We start from the raw sequence: 17,473 nt of genomic DNA on the forward strand, positions 1-17,473 counted from the left end.
TATAATTAGCACTATTTTAATCCAGTGTTTCCAAACATAAATGAGTAGGTATACCTTTGACACCTGAACTTGGATTTGAAACTAATGCAGGCACCAGATGCCGTGAGTTCTTTCTGCGGGTGCAAAATCAGTGTTGCTTGATGTGCACTGTCCCGTATGTATGAATAAAACAATAAACGAACCTAAATAAACTATGAAGGGAAAACAGTTAGTTAAAGAGCATGAAGTAAAGAGGCGATTTCGCTTTCATCTCGCAGCAGGGATTGTGCTGTGAGATGTTTCACGGCTGCTTTGGGACTTTAGTGATGGCACAGACACAGTAGGAGGTTCAGTCACCCATCTCTAAAACAGCCAAAAAAAGTGCACCGAAAAAACCTATTGATTTAGCTGCAGGCCCACATGAATTCTTGACAGATTGCCTGTATGCTTGTAATGGCTGCCAGAAGCAGTCTGAAGGATTTCCACTTATTTGCTTCTTGACAACCTGACTTAGTGCTGCAATGCAGAGCCATCGCGGTGAAGAGAAAATAGAACGAGTGAGAGGATTTATGGAAATGTGTGTGTGTGCGTGTGTGTGTGTGTGTGTGTGTGTGTGTGTAAGGAGCCTTTGAAGATGGTGTTGAGAGCGACATGCTCTTTGCAGTCATACGCGTTGTTGTTGTCATTCTTAAGCGACCTCCCTCCTGCCCATGGAGGCTGACTGATCCTAACACTGTATGGAGTGTGTGTACGCGTGTGTGTTTGGGTTCTTGGAGACAGCGCCTCCCTGCTGTGAAGCACAGAGTCGGAGGCAGCAGGTGCAGCTGACGCAGATAGGCTTTTTAGCGGGCAGGGCCAGTTGGGGGACAGAAGGGGAGAGAATGAGTGAGAGACGATAGAGGAAAAAGCCACAGGAACTCAAACAAACACCAGCTCAGACCTCTGAACAGTACTGGGCAAACGAATTTATCGCCCCTTTTCTAGTCCTTGCACAGTATGTGAGAACAAAGGGAACAGGACCTGAACTGCCCCAGATATTGCCTTAGCATCAATGGTGTACGTGAGTAATGAGTGTTGTTTTTTTTTAAGTACATGGTTAAAACTGTGCAAAGATTGTGTGGAAGTCAAGCAAGAAAGTGCAAGACAGAATTTGTGTGAGGCAGGTAGTTTGTGGTTGAGCCAAATCTCTGGTCAGTTTTTCCAAAGTTTGAAAAAACTTATAAAGATGTCCTAGCCATTTGAGAAGCCCGGAGAAGTGTGCCTCAATCATAGTTTAGAACAAAAAGCCTTCCAGAAAGCTCCAACTCATCTGCTTTTCATGCCTTATCTCTCGTAGACTAGTCCACTAGAAAGACTTGTTGAGAGGTCTGCGGGAGTCTGTGATTTTTTTTTTTTTTTTTTCTCTTTCCAAGGTTCTTGTAGCATTATCAGTAAGTGTTGAGGGAACTACTGAAGAGATGTGGACTCCTGACTCTGCTTTGTATTGTGTCAGCGATGAGCATGCAGTGACGCTGGTCCGCACTCTTCATTGTGTCGCCGAGAGCCTCTCTCTGCCTTCTGAAACCAAGTCACATAAAGGCACACAGTTTAGCCTGTGTTTGAAAGGGACAATTGTGGCAGAAAGAGAGAGGGAGAGAAAGTGATGGGTGGCTCGTAGCCAATGACCAGTGTTGAGATAGTGTGTGCTCTTCTGTGATGGGCTCCCGATACCAAGAAAAATGGTCCAAACTGGCCAAACTAATTTCATCATACTGAATTCTTTGCAGTAACAAAAGAATCATAGATTATTGTGTAACCCAGAGCTCATTCCCTCAGCTCGTCAGACTGTTGCTTTCCTTCTGAACACTTGCACTAGTATTTAGGTGCCAAAGTGTGCATATTATATCGACCTGTCTGCAAGTTGTATTGAGCTGTGACCAGAGCAACGGAGGGAGGGCTAGTGCTCTGAATGCCCTTGATCCGGCTGCATGCTTTTCTCTGGCTGTAAAACACATCCACACACAGGTTCACCTCCTTTCCTTCTCATCTCCCCCTCTTTGGTTATCCTCCTCCGTTATCATTGGCTCCCCTCCCCTCCATATGTCCGTCCTCTCTGCACACAGCCAGCCAGTCAAAGGTACACCTCAGCCTCTCCAACATTTGTCATTGGCTGGCATGTGCTGTGAATGCGGATACTTTCCTTTAAGAGGAAGTCTAGACCCGGCTGGCTACGCCGTCTCTCTCTCTCTCTCTCTCTCTCTCTCTCTCTCTCTCTCTCTCTCCCTCACCCTCCTGCAACACCATCCCAACCTGCTGATTTCTCACTAAACCTCTCCTTCTCCTTCCCTCCTTCCTGTCACTCCTCCTCTCCTCCTGTTATCAGCTCTTCTCTTCCACTCGCTGCTCATAATTTTTTTTCCCGTCAGTCACATGCTCATTCCCCCCCTTTTTTTTGGTCCGATTTTTATTTATTTATTTATTTATTTACTTTTTCAACCCACCATTTCTCTCTCTGTATTTCTTCCCAATACTGTCATTTTGTCTCTGACATTCATTAATCTCCACCACTTTCCCGCCGTCCACCGATGTAAAGAGACATGACGGTGAGTGGAGTTGATTTCCAGGCTTTGAGGCTCCTCTACTTTCCGGCCTGTTTGTCGTAATTTTTTTTGTCTTAACCACGTCTCTCTCTCGTTTAACTTAGTAAGCCATCTGGTAGATGTGAGAATACGGTGTCCTTGGAGGCACAGACTGCAGTTGCGTATGCTGTATGTGTAACAATTAGCCAGCACTGGTAGGATGCTGCTGTTAGTCGTTATCTGACGCTGCATGTATGTTCTAGTTCCTATGTTCTAGTTCCTTTCAGCATGTGCATAAAGAAGAAGGCTTAGCTGATGAGAGGAGAGGGGGGGGGTTTGAATCATTGCTTGGATAGTGCAGCTGCGTGTCAATGCAGACTGTAGCTCGTGACACAGTGTTTTGCACCAGCTGTGGTGCAGTGGCATCTCAGGCAGATTAATGAGCATTGTACAGCAACAACAGCAAACAGTTAAAGAAGTGATCACAGTAAAGAGTTTGCACACAGGTTTCTCTTTACCGTCATGGCACACAACACATGCCTCTGGAGGCTGATGTTACCGTAACAGGTAAAATGCTCTGCTCAGCTTGTGATGTAGCCGGATATTTGAAATTTCAGTTAACTGTCGAAAAAATTTATATTCTCTGCATGTATTCAACCATTTTCCTTTTTAAAATCTTGAATTTGTCCTCTAGACGTCATGATTAAATATTCCAGCATAAATAACACGAAGACCTCTTTTTTTTTTTTTTTTGTCTTGTCAGTGCCCTCATTACACCGTCTGTGTGTACTGTTTGCCACCTGGCACCCATGGGAAGAAATTGTGTCTGCCAGTAATAATCCTCAAGAGCACGTCGCCTCGCCGACTGTGTCACTTCCAAGTGTTTTTATTCAGGGTAGATTTTTTTTTTTAGATGGGACAGCAGTTTATTTCAAGCCGAGTATGAGAAGGTAAATGGACTGCACTAATAAAGCGGTTCACTACTTTTGAGGCTTTAGAGTTTGGCTCTGACGCACACATCTCTGCAAGGTGCTGGCTTTGCCAACTGGGAGCAATTTCGGGGTCAGTGTCTTGCTCAAGGACGCTTCTCTATGGGGACAGGGAGAGCCAGGGATTGAACAGCCAATGCTTAATGGACAACCCATTCTACCTCCAGAACCACAGCCGTCCCCAGAAAGTGAATTTTGTATTTTATAAACAACAAATAATTAGCAAAATTAGCAAACACTTATATTCTTCAATAAAGGAAAACTTGATAACAACATATAATAACGCAATTTTATCCATTTCTCTATCAATTACCAATCTCCCATCTTTTACATTAATACATCAAGAGATGAATTGGCAGTCCTTCATGGAGGATGGATTTTCTAATAAGTGGTGGCTACATTATTGTAGTAAATTTGGATTTTCACAACAGCAAGGCAATATCATAATAAAATATTAATTAAAACTGTTGTAAACATCTGAAATTACTCAGGCAGTATAATCCAAAGTGACGGCCTGTACGTTCAGTATGTCCAAAGTGCATGAATGATAGTTAAAATATTGCTAGATATGCTTCTTACATAAAGTTGGCATGGATATCTCCTGGTATCATAATTTATATCAAAGTGTGAACAACGGCAATCATCCTTGGTTGGACAGCTCCCGCGTCCCTGGTGGTCCCAGGTTCAGTACCTTGGACAGCGGTCGTGGCACACTTGGCGTAGAACGTTCTGAATGATCCACCTGAGATGAAAAGAGAAGCAGGATTTTACATACTCTAGACTGATCTATTGACAGTCTACAGCATGTGGCAAACTTTTATCATAGCTTAACATTACTTTAGCTTGGTTAGCTTTTTAATGAACAAAAGCCTTGTTGTGACCCAGAAACTTCCAGACAGATATAATCACATTAACATGAGCCTCTTTCCAATCTTATAAATATGAGCAGGGCTCTCAAACACTTTGAAATTAACTCATTAACAGTATTTTAAGTCCACTGTGGTCTTTTTAAACCAACTTTTTTTCGTTCTGTGCTAGAAATGATAATTAACCGTGAAATTATTTCTGTTGGGATGTGAAAGCAGCCTGCATGCCCGCTCCCTGTTTAGTGTTAGGATTGCTTGCACATCATCTCAAACATCTCTCCTAAATTGTTCGATTGAGCAAACACATTCTTTCCTCTCTGGTTAAATGACCATTTCTGTCACTTTTCAAATTCAATTCAGCATGTTACTGTTTCATCTCCTGTTTATTTTTCTGCAACCCCAGTGACCAGCATAGCAGCAACATAATCACACAGTGCGTTCTTACCCAGGTAGCACAGAGCAATAATGATCACTGCTGGTAAATCTGCATTATGTTGCTGCTGCCTCTGCTCGTTTTCTTATTGGCAGCCTTGACTCTATTCTGTCCTTGTAGTGCAGAGCGATTGTTACTAAGTTATATTTTTGGGTGTAATAGTCCTTAAACCTAAATTACAGATGTCTGTTGGATAGTTAACTCTTGAAATTTTAAATGTCTTTGCTTTTTTTTTTTTTTTTTTTGGAGTTCTTATGTTAAGTAGATTCTTCTTGATGTGGACAAATAAAAAGTTAAAATTAAAAGATAACCTCAGGAAAAAAAACTTATATTTAAATAATTTTTATTATTTTACACCATTAATTTACGAAGATTTTATATTTTGCTTCCAAAGGACCAAACTCTTACCAGTTTCAAGGTCCCAATGAATCATTCATAGGAGCGATGTAAACAGTCATAATTCGCACGGTTTGACCGTGTAGCCTGAGATGGTGAGGACTCGTCTAACATACTGAAGGTCATACTGCCAGTCTATTAGCAAGAAGGCCATTTCATATGAGCTCTGTATAGCTTCCATCACGCACACGAATCTGTAACTGTATCTCTGGCAAATAATGTATTCCGAATGTTGGGTGTGTGTAGACATCAATGTATAAAGTCTTTTCTGTTCTACATTCCCATTCCAGTTTTTCTTTAAATAAAATCCTCACTGTTACTTCACACAAAAACATGGGACTCCCCTGGTTAATGTCACGATCATATAGGTTTATGTTGTGGCCATCAGTTTTACTTATCTCACACTTGTTCCTCTCTCAGTATAACTACAATATTCATGTGCCCTGGTTGCCGTTGGTATGGAGAAGACGCTAGTCCGATGTGTGAATCAGAGCTGTAGTGAATTCAAGACGTTTCGTTGGTAAATTTGTGAACAAAGTACGGTGCCATAGTTGCTGAATTAATCAGAAATTGACCCAGTGTTTAAAAGTAAATTGATTCAAGACACGGATTGTATTGCCGGTGTTCTTTAAACTGTAAACTTTAGCTTTCACAAGCCGTTAGAGGCACACAGCACAGAATTTAAAGCTTTGTGAGTGGATGTTTCTTGCTGAAATGCGCCTCTCCCCCAAAGGCTTTACGTACGCAGGCTTCTACCTTCAAGTTTTTATGCAAGAACCAGATATTTTCTAATGCAGTTGTTCATCGTTTATTCTGATGATTTTAACTGGGAGAGATGAATGGGAGTTGTGTCTCCAGAATCAGGGGTGCCCCAAAATAGCTCTTTTCTCTTCAAAATGCCATTAAACTTGGGATTCCACAGATTGTTAGGATAAAGGTTGACGTGTACAACACGGCTTTCTGATCAATCTCTGGGCCCTCGGGCAGTCATTTTTTTTATTTGACTTTCACTGCATTCGCCCACTACATCCTGTAATTCTAACAATGCTCTTGAATGCTCTTTTTTTTTTAAACATTCCCCTCAGAGTAGTTCACTCTTAAATTCTTATTGGACTGAGGAACTGCTTGAATCTCCTCTGTAGCACAGCACTCAACAAGAGGACACCACAGGTGACCACGAGACGACTCTACTGTACAAGTTTCAGCTCTGGAGAAAATAGTTTTTATGTGCACAAGTGGGAGTGAGGGTATGTGATCTAGTGTTCACGTGTTATAGTAGGACGAGGTTTTTAAAATTAACCATGTGTCAGCTGCAGCTGTCATGTTGAGTTTCCCTGTTTAGAAAATTGTAGACCTGATTAAAATCGCCTGGTACTTGTGAGTGCGCCCACACTCGAGTCACTCATGCTCATCTTTCCTCTCCTCCTTCCCACACTTGTCCACACAGTTGAAGGATGTACTGTCTGCTTTCTCAAGTGACGTGTTTGACCATTGCACGGATCATTTTCTCTGTGGGGTCTCTGGTTCTGCGTGGTGGAGGTTCATGTTGGACTGTGTGGTCTTCTTGTGGCGGTGGTGTTCCACAGATTAAACATTTACACAGCAGCTTGTTACAGCCGTCCTTCAAACTCTTGCGATGTTCAGTATATTGCCTGTTAAAGGTTTTATTTTTTGAGCACTTCTCAAAAGTGTTGAACAAGTTGTCAAACAAAAGAATGTTAAATGAAATTATTGATCTATTCATTAAAGATTCAAATGAAAAGGTTAGAATTTAGGAGTAAAAAAGCTATTTAAGGTACTTTTAGTGTCTCAAAAGCCTTTAAATGTCCGCATTTTGGTGCAGACTTAATAAAATAGCACTTTAATGTTCCTGATACACCAATATACTTGTAAGAGGCAATTATTTGTGACATGAAGCACTTAAGAAAGCTTCAGATAGGGATGGCATCCTACACAGGATTGTATTATGTTTAATCATGAATTATTAATTTGGTTACCCTTTTAGTAGCAATTAACTTGATGGACACAAGTTCATGACTTAAGTTTATCGACTTTTCATCCAAAGAGTCTCAAACCTTTGAGTCAGAGACTCTGAATCTTCAAGTCTGGGGGCACTGATCCTTTGCTCTGATCCCGCACTCTGATGTCTCTCAGGAGTGAGGCAGGTGAAAAGAGAATTTCTCCTCAGGGATTAGTATCAAATAATTTTTAATAAGTCCTTTTGAGATCAACCTCAGAGCTCAGTTTCCCTCTCTATAAAATAGAACTGGGCCCTGCGATCTCTCGAGCTACTGTGAGGCAAACAAACATCAGATTTCCTTCTTAGATTTTTAACTATTAACACTCACTTGAGATACTACATCCTTGTTCAGGGAGGTCCAATACGGTCCTGATCAAGAGACAAATTGTTCGAATCTTTTTATGTGCGTGTTGTGGTTCGACAAAGAATAAAGGGATAGCAGTACATAACCTCAACTGTTCCAGATGGAGCTTTTGGTCGGGAGGAGGAAGCCATAACCAGCCACAGGCTATTTAGAAAGGAACTGCCTGCCCCCACACGATGAGGAGCGCACAGTGAGTTCATGCTGAGAGAATGTACCAGTCTGGCCTTCAAGCTGTTTACATTTAATGCTCCCCATTAACAATTAGCTTAACCATAGAAGGAAATGTGCTGCCATTAACCCATATGAAATGACTTTGATTGTGTGGCATAGACAAAAGAAAAGAGAAGAAAGAATCCAGACCAAGTCATTTGTGGCGTAGAGGTTTCTCAAGGACCACCAGAGGCTTCAGTGTTGGTGGCCTCATTGTCCGTTTCTAAAGCATGTCATCATTGTTGCGGTGTAAATAAGCATTGTGGAATTTGAACGGGGACATGGGAAGCTGTTTGCCCGTTGTTCTAGTGGATCTGATATGATCAACTTTCTTATAGATGAACTTAATAACTGCATCGCTAGAGCCTGACACCCGAATTGCGACGGAGTCACTGGATCACCTAACAACCGCAGCTCTAAAGAAATTATTTTAGTGGGACTGCAACTAACGATTATTTTCATTTTTAATTAATCAGTTGATTTTTTTTTTTTCTAACAAAACTTGAAAAAAGATGCCTGTTAAAATCTCCTATAGCTGAAGGTGACGTCTTCAAATGTCTTGTTTTGTCCAACCACATCCAAAAGTGAAAGATATTCAGTTTAAGACAGAGAAGAGCAGCAAATCTTCACACCTTAGATCCTGTAACAAGGGTATGTTAGGTATTCTTGCTTAAATGACTTAAACGATTATTTGATTAGAAACAGAGTTGGCAATTGTCATTTCACCTTTGCATTTTAGTATTCTCAAATCATTTTAGTAGTAAAAGAGTTGTAGACATGGTAGATTGATTGTTCCAACATGAAGACACCAGTGTATAATGTTTTTCCCGTTTTTCATGTTGTACTGTGGTGATTAGATATGAGAGCAGTTTGGCAGAGAGCTGTTGTTTGCACAGAGTGTAAATATCAACATCACTTACCCATTCACAGGAAAATCGTGCTTATTATCAGAGTGAATTCAGTAGACTTAATAGTTGTGCAGTTATTTACATCTGAAATCATTCAGATCATGGCATCCCTTTATTTTTTTAGGCTACCTCTTAATTGGTTAATGTCACAGAAGTTCAGATTGATGTAGAAATGTCCCCTTGTGATCTATAGAGATCTGGGTGATTAAGACTTCAAACTAGTTTTTGTCTGTTTCAAAGTTAAGTCGGGTGTCACAAAAAAAAATGCACCAACTAAAATTTGTCAGCAAGTTCTACGTAAAAGCATGTGCTTTACTGTCCTATTAAATACGTATTTTACCATTGTGAACCTCAGGGTCCATGGAATTGCATTGATTTAACAAGTCTGCAAAACTGAGAATGTCCCTGTCCCAGATTTTTAAATGTTACATCCATTATCATTGTCACTGAAAAGTAAAATGCTGAAAGTCGACCAGAATGTTTTTATTTATTTATTTATTTATTTTTTTTTACAAATGATGTAAGAGAATACAGAGAAGTTACGTTTCCCCTGCTATAGCATAAGTTTACGTACCTGACCCCCAGAAGTGCAGCTTTGTGATCTGTTCCCGCCTCGAGCAGCAGTAACTGCCGATGTTCTTACTGCATTGCAGTCAGGACTTAAACCCATGTGCTGAGTTTTTTAAGATTTTGTACTGCAGCAAAGCCTCTGATTTTGTTTGAACTCGTGCTCACAAGCCTGTTGCAAAACCCGTGTGAACCTTCGACTGTTACCCAGTGAGCGCTGTAACAGTCGTGCTGCCACTGAAAGAGCAAAGATGAGAAGGGTAACTGCAACGTAATCTGCCATGCAAGCATCCACCACGCTGTCCGTTGAACTTCCGCCTGGTTAACATTTGTATTTTAATAAGATCAGCTTGGTCAAACTGCTTCCAGACATTTCAGGAATTGCTACAGTATTGTGATGTAAAACATTTAATATCCTTGGTAATTCTGTTTATTATCACTTTGTAGCATCACTGTGCTTGACACGGAGGGGATAGTGGTTGAGATAGTTGAGTAGTCTAATACCGAAGTTCCCTCCAAAGGCTGTCTGGATGTGTGGCAAAGGCAAAACCTGTGAAATAAAAGCAGGTTTGGCAGAAATGTCAGCTGCCCTGTAGCGTGGGGATAAGGTGTTAACAGCCCACTCTAATGTTGGGAGCGTTGCTCACATCTCACTTTGGGTACTGTGGTCTTTTTTTAGTCTCAGCGCTGACAGCAAGCCCTCTGAACGGTCTGATTTGATTTCTTTGAAGTGCAGACTGATTTCCTATTGCGGCCATCCGAGATGTCCTCAGCTTTCCCCACTGGAGTGCTCTCCCTGTTTCATCAAAGCCAGCTCTGCGTCGTCATGATCCATCCCGTATCCTTGTTTTTCTGTCTTTTGTCTTCTGCTCTCATAGGCTCTCCTCCTCTCTCTCCCTCAGTCCCTCCCCCCCATTGTTTTTAGGTTTTCTGAGGATGTCGCAGGGAGGTGTTGGCAGATGATAGCTGCTGTTGAAAAGAGTAATCATGGCTCATGACACTAATCTGTTCCTGTGTCTCCTCTCTCTCATTTCGCTTGCAGGTGAAGGAACGTGCAGACAGGCTGCCTAACACTAAGCTATGGAATGCTCCCTGCACCCACCATCACTAGTCTCCAATCTTTGGACTGAGCTCCAAACGCTTAGTTAGCGGCTGTGCTTCTCCCCTCGAACTCTTTACAACCAGGGGACGAAGAAAAGGAGCGGGCTTACCAAGTCCTCCGCTAAAAACGCACAGAGCACTTCTTTTTTTTTCTTTTTTTTAAGAATATTTAAGCTAGTTTTTTATCTGTTTTTCTCCACTTGGATTTTCGTCTGGTGAAATCATATCAAGATGGATATGGATTCGTATCTGTGGATGGTCATTGTCGGCTTCATCATTGCCTTCATCCTGGCCTTTTCAGTGGGCGCCAATGATGTGGCCAATTCGTTCGGTACAGCAGTGGGGTCCGGTGTGGTCACACTGAGGCAGGCCTGTATCCTGGCATCCATCTTTGAGACACTGGGCTCAATGCTGCTGGGGGCCAAAGTGGGTGAGACGATTCGGAAGGGCATCATAGATGTCAGCCTGTACAACGACACGGTGCCCGTGCTCATGGCAGGGGAGGTCAGCGCCATGGTCGGTAAGTTGGACTAGCTTTTATATCCACTGAGTTGTTTAGTGACTTCTGATGTCATAAGCCCCTATCAGATATGCACTCCTTTACAGTGATGTGATCCGATGGCAATTTAACATGTCTCATGTGTGAATAAGTACTTGAGTCACTTTGACATAAGAGTCACAACAGCTGTCTCACTAGGTCAGGCCTAGTAACATGGCTTTTCCTGTAATAGTCCTCTCAATCTCAATATCTCAATGAAGCTGTGAGGAACATTAAAGTAAAAGTCACCCCCGTATGGAAGGCAAAAAGGTATCGCTATAACACTTTTAAGATAAAGCCAGAAAAGTTTCATAGTCCACTTCAGAGAAGGGCTTTACTTTTTGACGACATCTCACAGGTGACTTAATGGTGCTTCTTGGCTCCGTCAATTTAGAGAAACGGATTGGATAAATATATTACCACTGAAACAATTAGTTGATCAATGGGATCAGTCAATTGGCAGAAAAATAATTATCGATCATTTTGGAAACAAATGTATCGTTTATGTCTGTTTTTCAAAGAAAACTGTTTAACAGTAGCTGTTTACAGGTTTTGAATGTGAGGCGTTGCTGCATTTCTCTGTTTTATAATCTTGTAAACTGAATATCTTTGGGTTCTGGACTGGTGGTCCAGAAAAAAACGAGACATTTGACTATGCCAGCTCGGGCTCCTGGAAACTATGGATGTTTTTCTCTTTTTTTCTGACATGTTATAGACTAAACAATCAATTAATTACAAGAATAATTGATATATTAATCTGCTAATAAAAACAGTTATTAGTTGTAGCCCTAAAAACATACAAAAAGAAACCTCTGTGAATACCACTGCACAGATACAGGGTTTGCAGGGTGACATTTTCCTCCAGGGTAACATGCTGTTGATGCTGTTGAGGAAATTAGTTACATGAGTTCGCGTGTTGATGAGTGACCATCAATCCCTAACCCGTGATGGTAGAGCAGAGCCAGGATGATGCTTATCTAGCTACTCAGCCCAAGGTGAGATCTTCCGATTGCTTGTTTTGTCTGACCAACAGTCCAAAATCCAAAAATATGAAATTTACAATGACATAAGTCAGAGGAAAGAAGATCAGAAATATCTAATGAATATTAATGTACATACTTGAACGTTTGTAATGAAACATTTATTATGACGCAGGCTCAACAATTCCCTCTGCTATACACATTTGAAAGTAAAAAAGTGTGTTACTCTTGGTCCAGTCCTTACAAACAGCTCTGAGATAGTGTTTGCAGCTGTGATCAGAGTCTATGCTGATGTCACACTGCCCGAAGTTTAAACTTTGAACTTTTCCTGATATGTAAAAAGCCTCTGTACATCTTCATCTAACCTGTGTACGGCTCCACCTGTTTTTGCTCATAAACAAAAACTGAACGACTAAATTACATAACCCTGGCAGGGTGGGTTGGTTTTTTGTACTCCAGTTGGTAAATGTTCATAATTATTCATCTGAAGAACATCTGCTGCTGTTTTCCAAACCCCTTTTTTTTTGTTTACCGGCTTTATGACAAATGTTATAAAGTTTGTTTTGCAAAGTTTCAAGGCAACTTCCTGAATAACAGTGTGAAAAATGTGTAAATCTTTTTGCAGAGGTACTTTTAAAAAGTCAGGCTTTGGAAACAGAGCTGACCTAGCAGCATTTCATGAGTTGCTTCACTGAATAGACCGTCTAATGCCTTCACATTAAAACACATTTACAGTGAAGCACAACTGTTGACAGCAATGGTTGAGTATTGCTAGTAGCTTTACACATCAACTTAAGATTATCTCAGGAAATGAATGCCGCAGAACAAAAAACAATGGGGCCCCAGTTGAGACAGTGCCATTTTCATGACCGTTAGTGTTGGGAAACGCTGATGAATGAGGCAATGTCATGCACAGGGGATTCCCGTGTCGCTGAAAATTCAGGTGTGGTAGACCGACACAAAGTGAATGTTGTGGAAACACTGAACAGTTTTTTTTTCTTAACATCAAACAGGAAACTTTCTTCACTGCCATATTGTTCGTACAGAATTTTTAACTACTTGATCTAATTTGATAACAGCAGGAAAATACTGCTATTGTGTCCAGCAGGTTATGGTGTTTCACAGTAGTACTCAGAAACAATGCAGCACACTACAGTATATACTTGTCAGTGCCAAATTTAAGGCTTTGAAAAAAAAACCTGGCAAGCCTGACAATGAGACTGAGGACTTATTATTCAAATAAAGGACTGTGTTCCCAAAGAATAATAAAAATAAATGTACCAGCAGGAAACCATTGTTTTAACAGACCTGATGGGATTTGTGTTTCAATAAATAAATTTATGTCTTGATAAATGAACCGTTATTCTCTGTTTGTCATTATCAGCAACTGTCCTCAGGTTCATATTTGCTGGAGACTCTCAGCGAATCTTAAAATATACCTTTGTCAGAGATGCGTAATCCCACATGTTAAAAGCTTTGCAATTACTGTATCACATTTAGCAATTTTCGATCCAAGGTCTTTTCATGGTGATGTTTTCATGATGCTAGTGCAGGTATTTTTTAAAAGCCTTTTGAAAACTAGTCTGTGGGGATGGAGGATAACATGTCTTCAGTTTTAAGACTAGACTAAAACTTAAAATACAGGTTCATTTGTGCCAACTTTTACAAACAATGCAAACTCAAAGTAGTAATTTTCAATTTTAAACAGTACTCATACCCTCAATTAAAATGTCTTGCTGACATAACAGTTTGATTTTTTTCTTTTTCAAGTCTTCAGTTTAGTGAAGTAAACCACAAACAGTAACACAGTCTCACTACTTTACATAATTGAGCACAAAAATGATGAAATGATGCATGTGGTATTGTTTTCGCCAGTTTATTGCTTGAATTTCCCCTTTTTCCAGAACTAAATTTTTGATGGAAAACAGTGGCCAATTAAATATGAAAAACATCTGAGATTTGTGTCTCTGTTTTGATCACAGGGTCGGCAGTCTGGCAGCTAATCGCCTCCTTCCTCAAACTACCCATCTCTGGGACTCACTGCATTGTTGGCGCCACCATCGGTTTCTCCATGGTGGCCATTGGCACCAGGGGCGTGCAGTGGATGCAGCTTGTCAAGATTGGTAATGACGAAGTGTTGTTTGATACCAGATTGTGTGTATTTACAATGCTTATATCATTATGTCTTCTAATTTTATATCCACAGCATACACATACAGTGCACTGTTTTTACATAATATTGTTCATACTTGCATAACTGCAACTTTCCCATTGAAAACTGACTAAATAATACCACACTGAGATATTTCCTGTACAGCTACGGTGGAGTTTGACTCCAGAAAGGTTTTTAGCTCTGTGAAAAACAAGCCGTAAGTAAGGATAACAGCCAGTAAGGATGACTCCCTTGGCCGTTTTACACAGCAAGTAATCTATTTCAGAAGAGGCAGAGATACCAATTTCTCCCCCTTTAGGAGCCTCGATAGTCCAGCATGTAATGCAGCCACAAAACACATCTTAAAGTGCCTGTAAAGAAAAAGGAGTAAGCTCAGAGAAGGTAACTCCTGCTATTGCAACTACTTACATGTAGATATAATTACCTCAGGTAAATCTAAAATGTTAACACCTTTTCCAGAGGATCTGAACGTTTTGGGAAGTGTAGGGAACTACTAATGGAGGTGAGTGAAGAACAGAAGATGAGCCATGCTGTAAAAATGTGGAATGGAATAAAAAAGACAATCATATTACTAAATCATAATGGCCGATGAACTGTATCATATGTGATTTTTGTTGTTCTTTTCTGATTTACATTTTCTCCTCCCTCTCCAGTGGCATCATGGTTCATCTCCCCCTTGCTCTCGGGACTGATGTCTGGACTCCTCTTCATGCTCATCAGACACTTCATCCTGAACAAGGTGGGCTCACATCACTGTGCAGTTGCACTTACTCGCCCACACTCTGAGACGGTGCCTCCGCATGGAATTCATAGTTTCTCATTTATATTTTTATTTTATTTCTGGTTTAGTAATATTTTAACCTCAGAAAAGGTTGCGTTTTAGGCCTTAAAATCTGGTTACTGGAATACAAATTCTCCGCATAAGGAGTGAGTTGTTTGTCAACGAGTTCAGTTACTAGAATTCAGACACAAACATACACGTGTACACACAAAGTTGTCCAAAGAACTTCAGCACACATAAAATCCTTTGAATTAGGCAACACCCACAGATCTGTTGTTACGTAACAGGCAATCTCTGACAAACTAGGAAGAAAAAAGTGCTCTAGGATCATCCCAAGGTCACGACTGCAGGATTATGCATGACTGACTCATAGGATGATTTGTCATTTGGTCTAGAGTTACTGTAAAGCTGGGTCAAATTCAGGACGAGTACATCTCTGCCTGTGCGGGCTGCTTGCATCAGCTAGGTCAGAATACTTGATCTCTCTGTTATATCTGTGCTTTGTTGAGTTTTTGTACTTTTGTAAAGTCCACATTTTGCGGGTTTAGTTTTCAGATGTGAGGCTTTTACATCAGTAGGTGGGTCATATATCATATCAAACTGCTCGTAATATTAAACCACACATTGTGTAAGAACACAACTGAGCTAAACTGCTGACCTCAGTAGTAAACTGTGTTTCATTAGGCGTCAGCTCATGTTAAGTAATGTTGAAGTCACAATAAATGAATCACAACAGCTCATCAGTGATCAATCTACAGAAATATTTCATATTTCTTTGTATTTTACTTTTCTACTACTGGAGTTCTGAAGTGAACCCGTTCGCACTTGATGCACACACATGATTTTTGGTCAATATATATAAATAATATTGTGTGTGTGTGCACGTGTGTACATTTTTATTTATATTTATAAATAAATAAGTTTATAATAGTTATTATTAGTCCCAGTGTTTATGGATTACATCAGACCAAACTCTTCACACATATAAAACCAAAACAATAATTCTTTCTATTTTTTTTTTTCCCATCGTGAATTGTCAATCAGCAGCATTTTGTAAAACAATAACAGGATATAATCACAGCACAATGAAATTCAACTGAAGTTAAAAAACTCTCATAACTTATTAATCAAGCATAAGTTTTAGCTCGTCTATCGTCCTACCAGAAACTGAACTAAAAATCCATCCGTGTGTGGTTTCGCTTTAGGACGACTCTGTCCCTAATGGCCTGCGAGCACTGCCTCTCTTCTATGCCTCCACCATCGGGATCAACACATTTTCCATCATGTACACTGGAGCCCCATGTAAGTGCTGGGCGGTAGTTAATCCTGATAGATACCTAGTCTCTGTTTCTTTAGTCTGACACCAAGTCTATGATTAAATTGTCATGTTAGTCAAAGTGATATTGCCAATATCGTTCGCTTGCTCAAAATTCCTTCTGAAGTTGTGCCAGGAGTATAAGTAGATTTGAACACTTCAAAACTACTTGCAAGATTTTATATTCTTACACCTGTGTGTGTCTTCATTCGTTGCAGTGCTTGGGATAGAGATGCTACCGGTGTGGGCCATCTTTCTCATAACTTTAGCCGGGTCGCTGGTCTGTGCAGCTCTGGTCTGGATACTCGTGTGTCCTTGGATGAAGAGGAAAATAGCAAGTAGGTACCTGTGCGCATGCGTGCGTGTGTGTGTGTGTGTCCAGTCTTTCTCACGCCATCTGAAAGGAAAGCCCAGCGCTCTGACCCGGGCCTAACAACGGAGCTTATGCCTCTGCTTGCACACTCTGTGCTCTGAGACCAAACATTGGATGCCAGCGGATGTGTTTTCTCATTGGCCTCTGCCAAAGCCACTAAAGCCACCAAAAAACCCTGTTAACTCTGTGTAGTTCTACAGTTGCTTTGCCTACACACTTAGATTTTTGGGTGCATAGCTACTTGGCCAGACGCAAGGGGTTAAGATTATAGCCCACAGTGTAGAAAGCTTTCAGATCAAGGTCAGGAATTGTTTCCCTAATGGGAAAATCAGCCTGCAGCAGGGCCGACATCGCGATAAAACCCATGACACATGAAAATAAAACAGGGGAACGAGCAGTAAGTGGAATGTCTGGGAAGTGGACATTAGCAAGGCAGCCAGTCTGTAAATAAAGTAAATTCATCTTCATGTCATGAAGGATAAATAAGAGCTGCTGTTTACTGCAACAATCCAAAGACAAAGTTGCACAATCTTAAGACCCAAGTCTGAGATTCCTGAGATGTTTTGCGCTGATATGAAAACAAAAATCGGGGTTAAACTGAAGAAGTTTAATTTTAACTGGATTTATTGACCTTGAACCAAAAAAAGGAGTGCTTTTTTTTGAGCGATAATATCCATGTTGAGGCTGTAAATAGAATGATTCTTTTTTTGGAACTTTCCTTCAACCCTGCACACGAGTGAGGCCAGCTCGACCTGTTGCTTAATGTGTCGTGACTGCTGAATGCCTGCGGGGATTATGGCTGATATTATCGGTCCTAATCTGGATATTACTGCATCCATCAAAAATGAAACAGGCGATGACTGAGTTTGTTTATGCGTTTGTACTGAGGGGTGTTTTGAGGAGTAGGGGGCATCAAGTCTAT

General features: G+C 40.8%; 1 protein-coding gene across 4 annotated transcripts in view; it reads left to right on the plus strand.

Annotated features, from left to right (window-relative positions):
- slc20a2 (solute carrier family 20 member 2) overlaps nt 1–17,473 on the plus strand; it is a 44,238-nt gene that overhangs the window by 16,479 nt on the left and 10,286 nt on the right. For all 4 annotated transcript variants that reach the window (XM_040155351.1, XM_040155348.1, XM_040155349.1 and 1 more), the window contains 5 exons: nt 10,333–10,911; nt 13,892–14,032; nt 14,736–14,821; nt 16,069–16,165; nt 16,397–16,516. In XM_040155351.1, the coding sequence (XP_040011285.1) occupies nt 10,623–10,911; nt 13,892–14,032; nt 14,736–14,821; nt 16,069–16,165; nt 16,397–16,516 (733 nt within the window). In that variant the 5' untranslated portion in view covers nt 10,333–10,622. The remainder of the gene's footprint in view (nt 1–10,332; nt 10,912–13,891; nt 14,033–14,735; nt 14,822–16,068; nt 16,166–16,396; nt 16,517–17,473) is intronic.

Source organism: Xiphias gladius, chromosome 19 (genome assembly GCF_016859285.1).
Source record: "Xiphias gladius isolate SHS-SW01 ecotype Sanya breed wild chromosome 19, ASM1685928v1, whole genome shotgun sequence".
NCBI lineage: Eukaryota > Metazoa > Chordata > Actinopteri > Istiophoriformes > Xiphiidae > Xiphias > Xiphias gladius.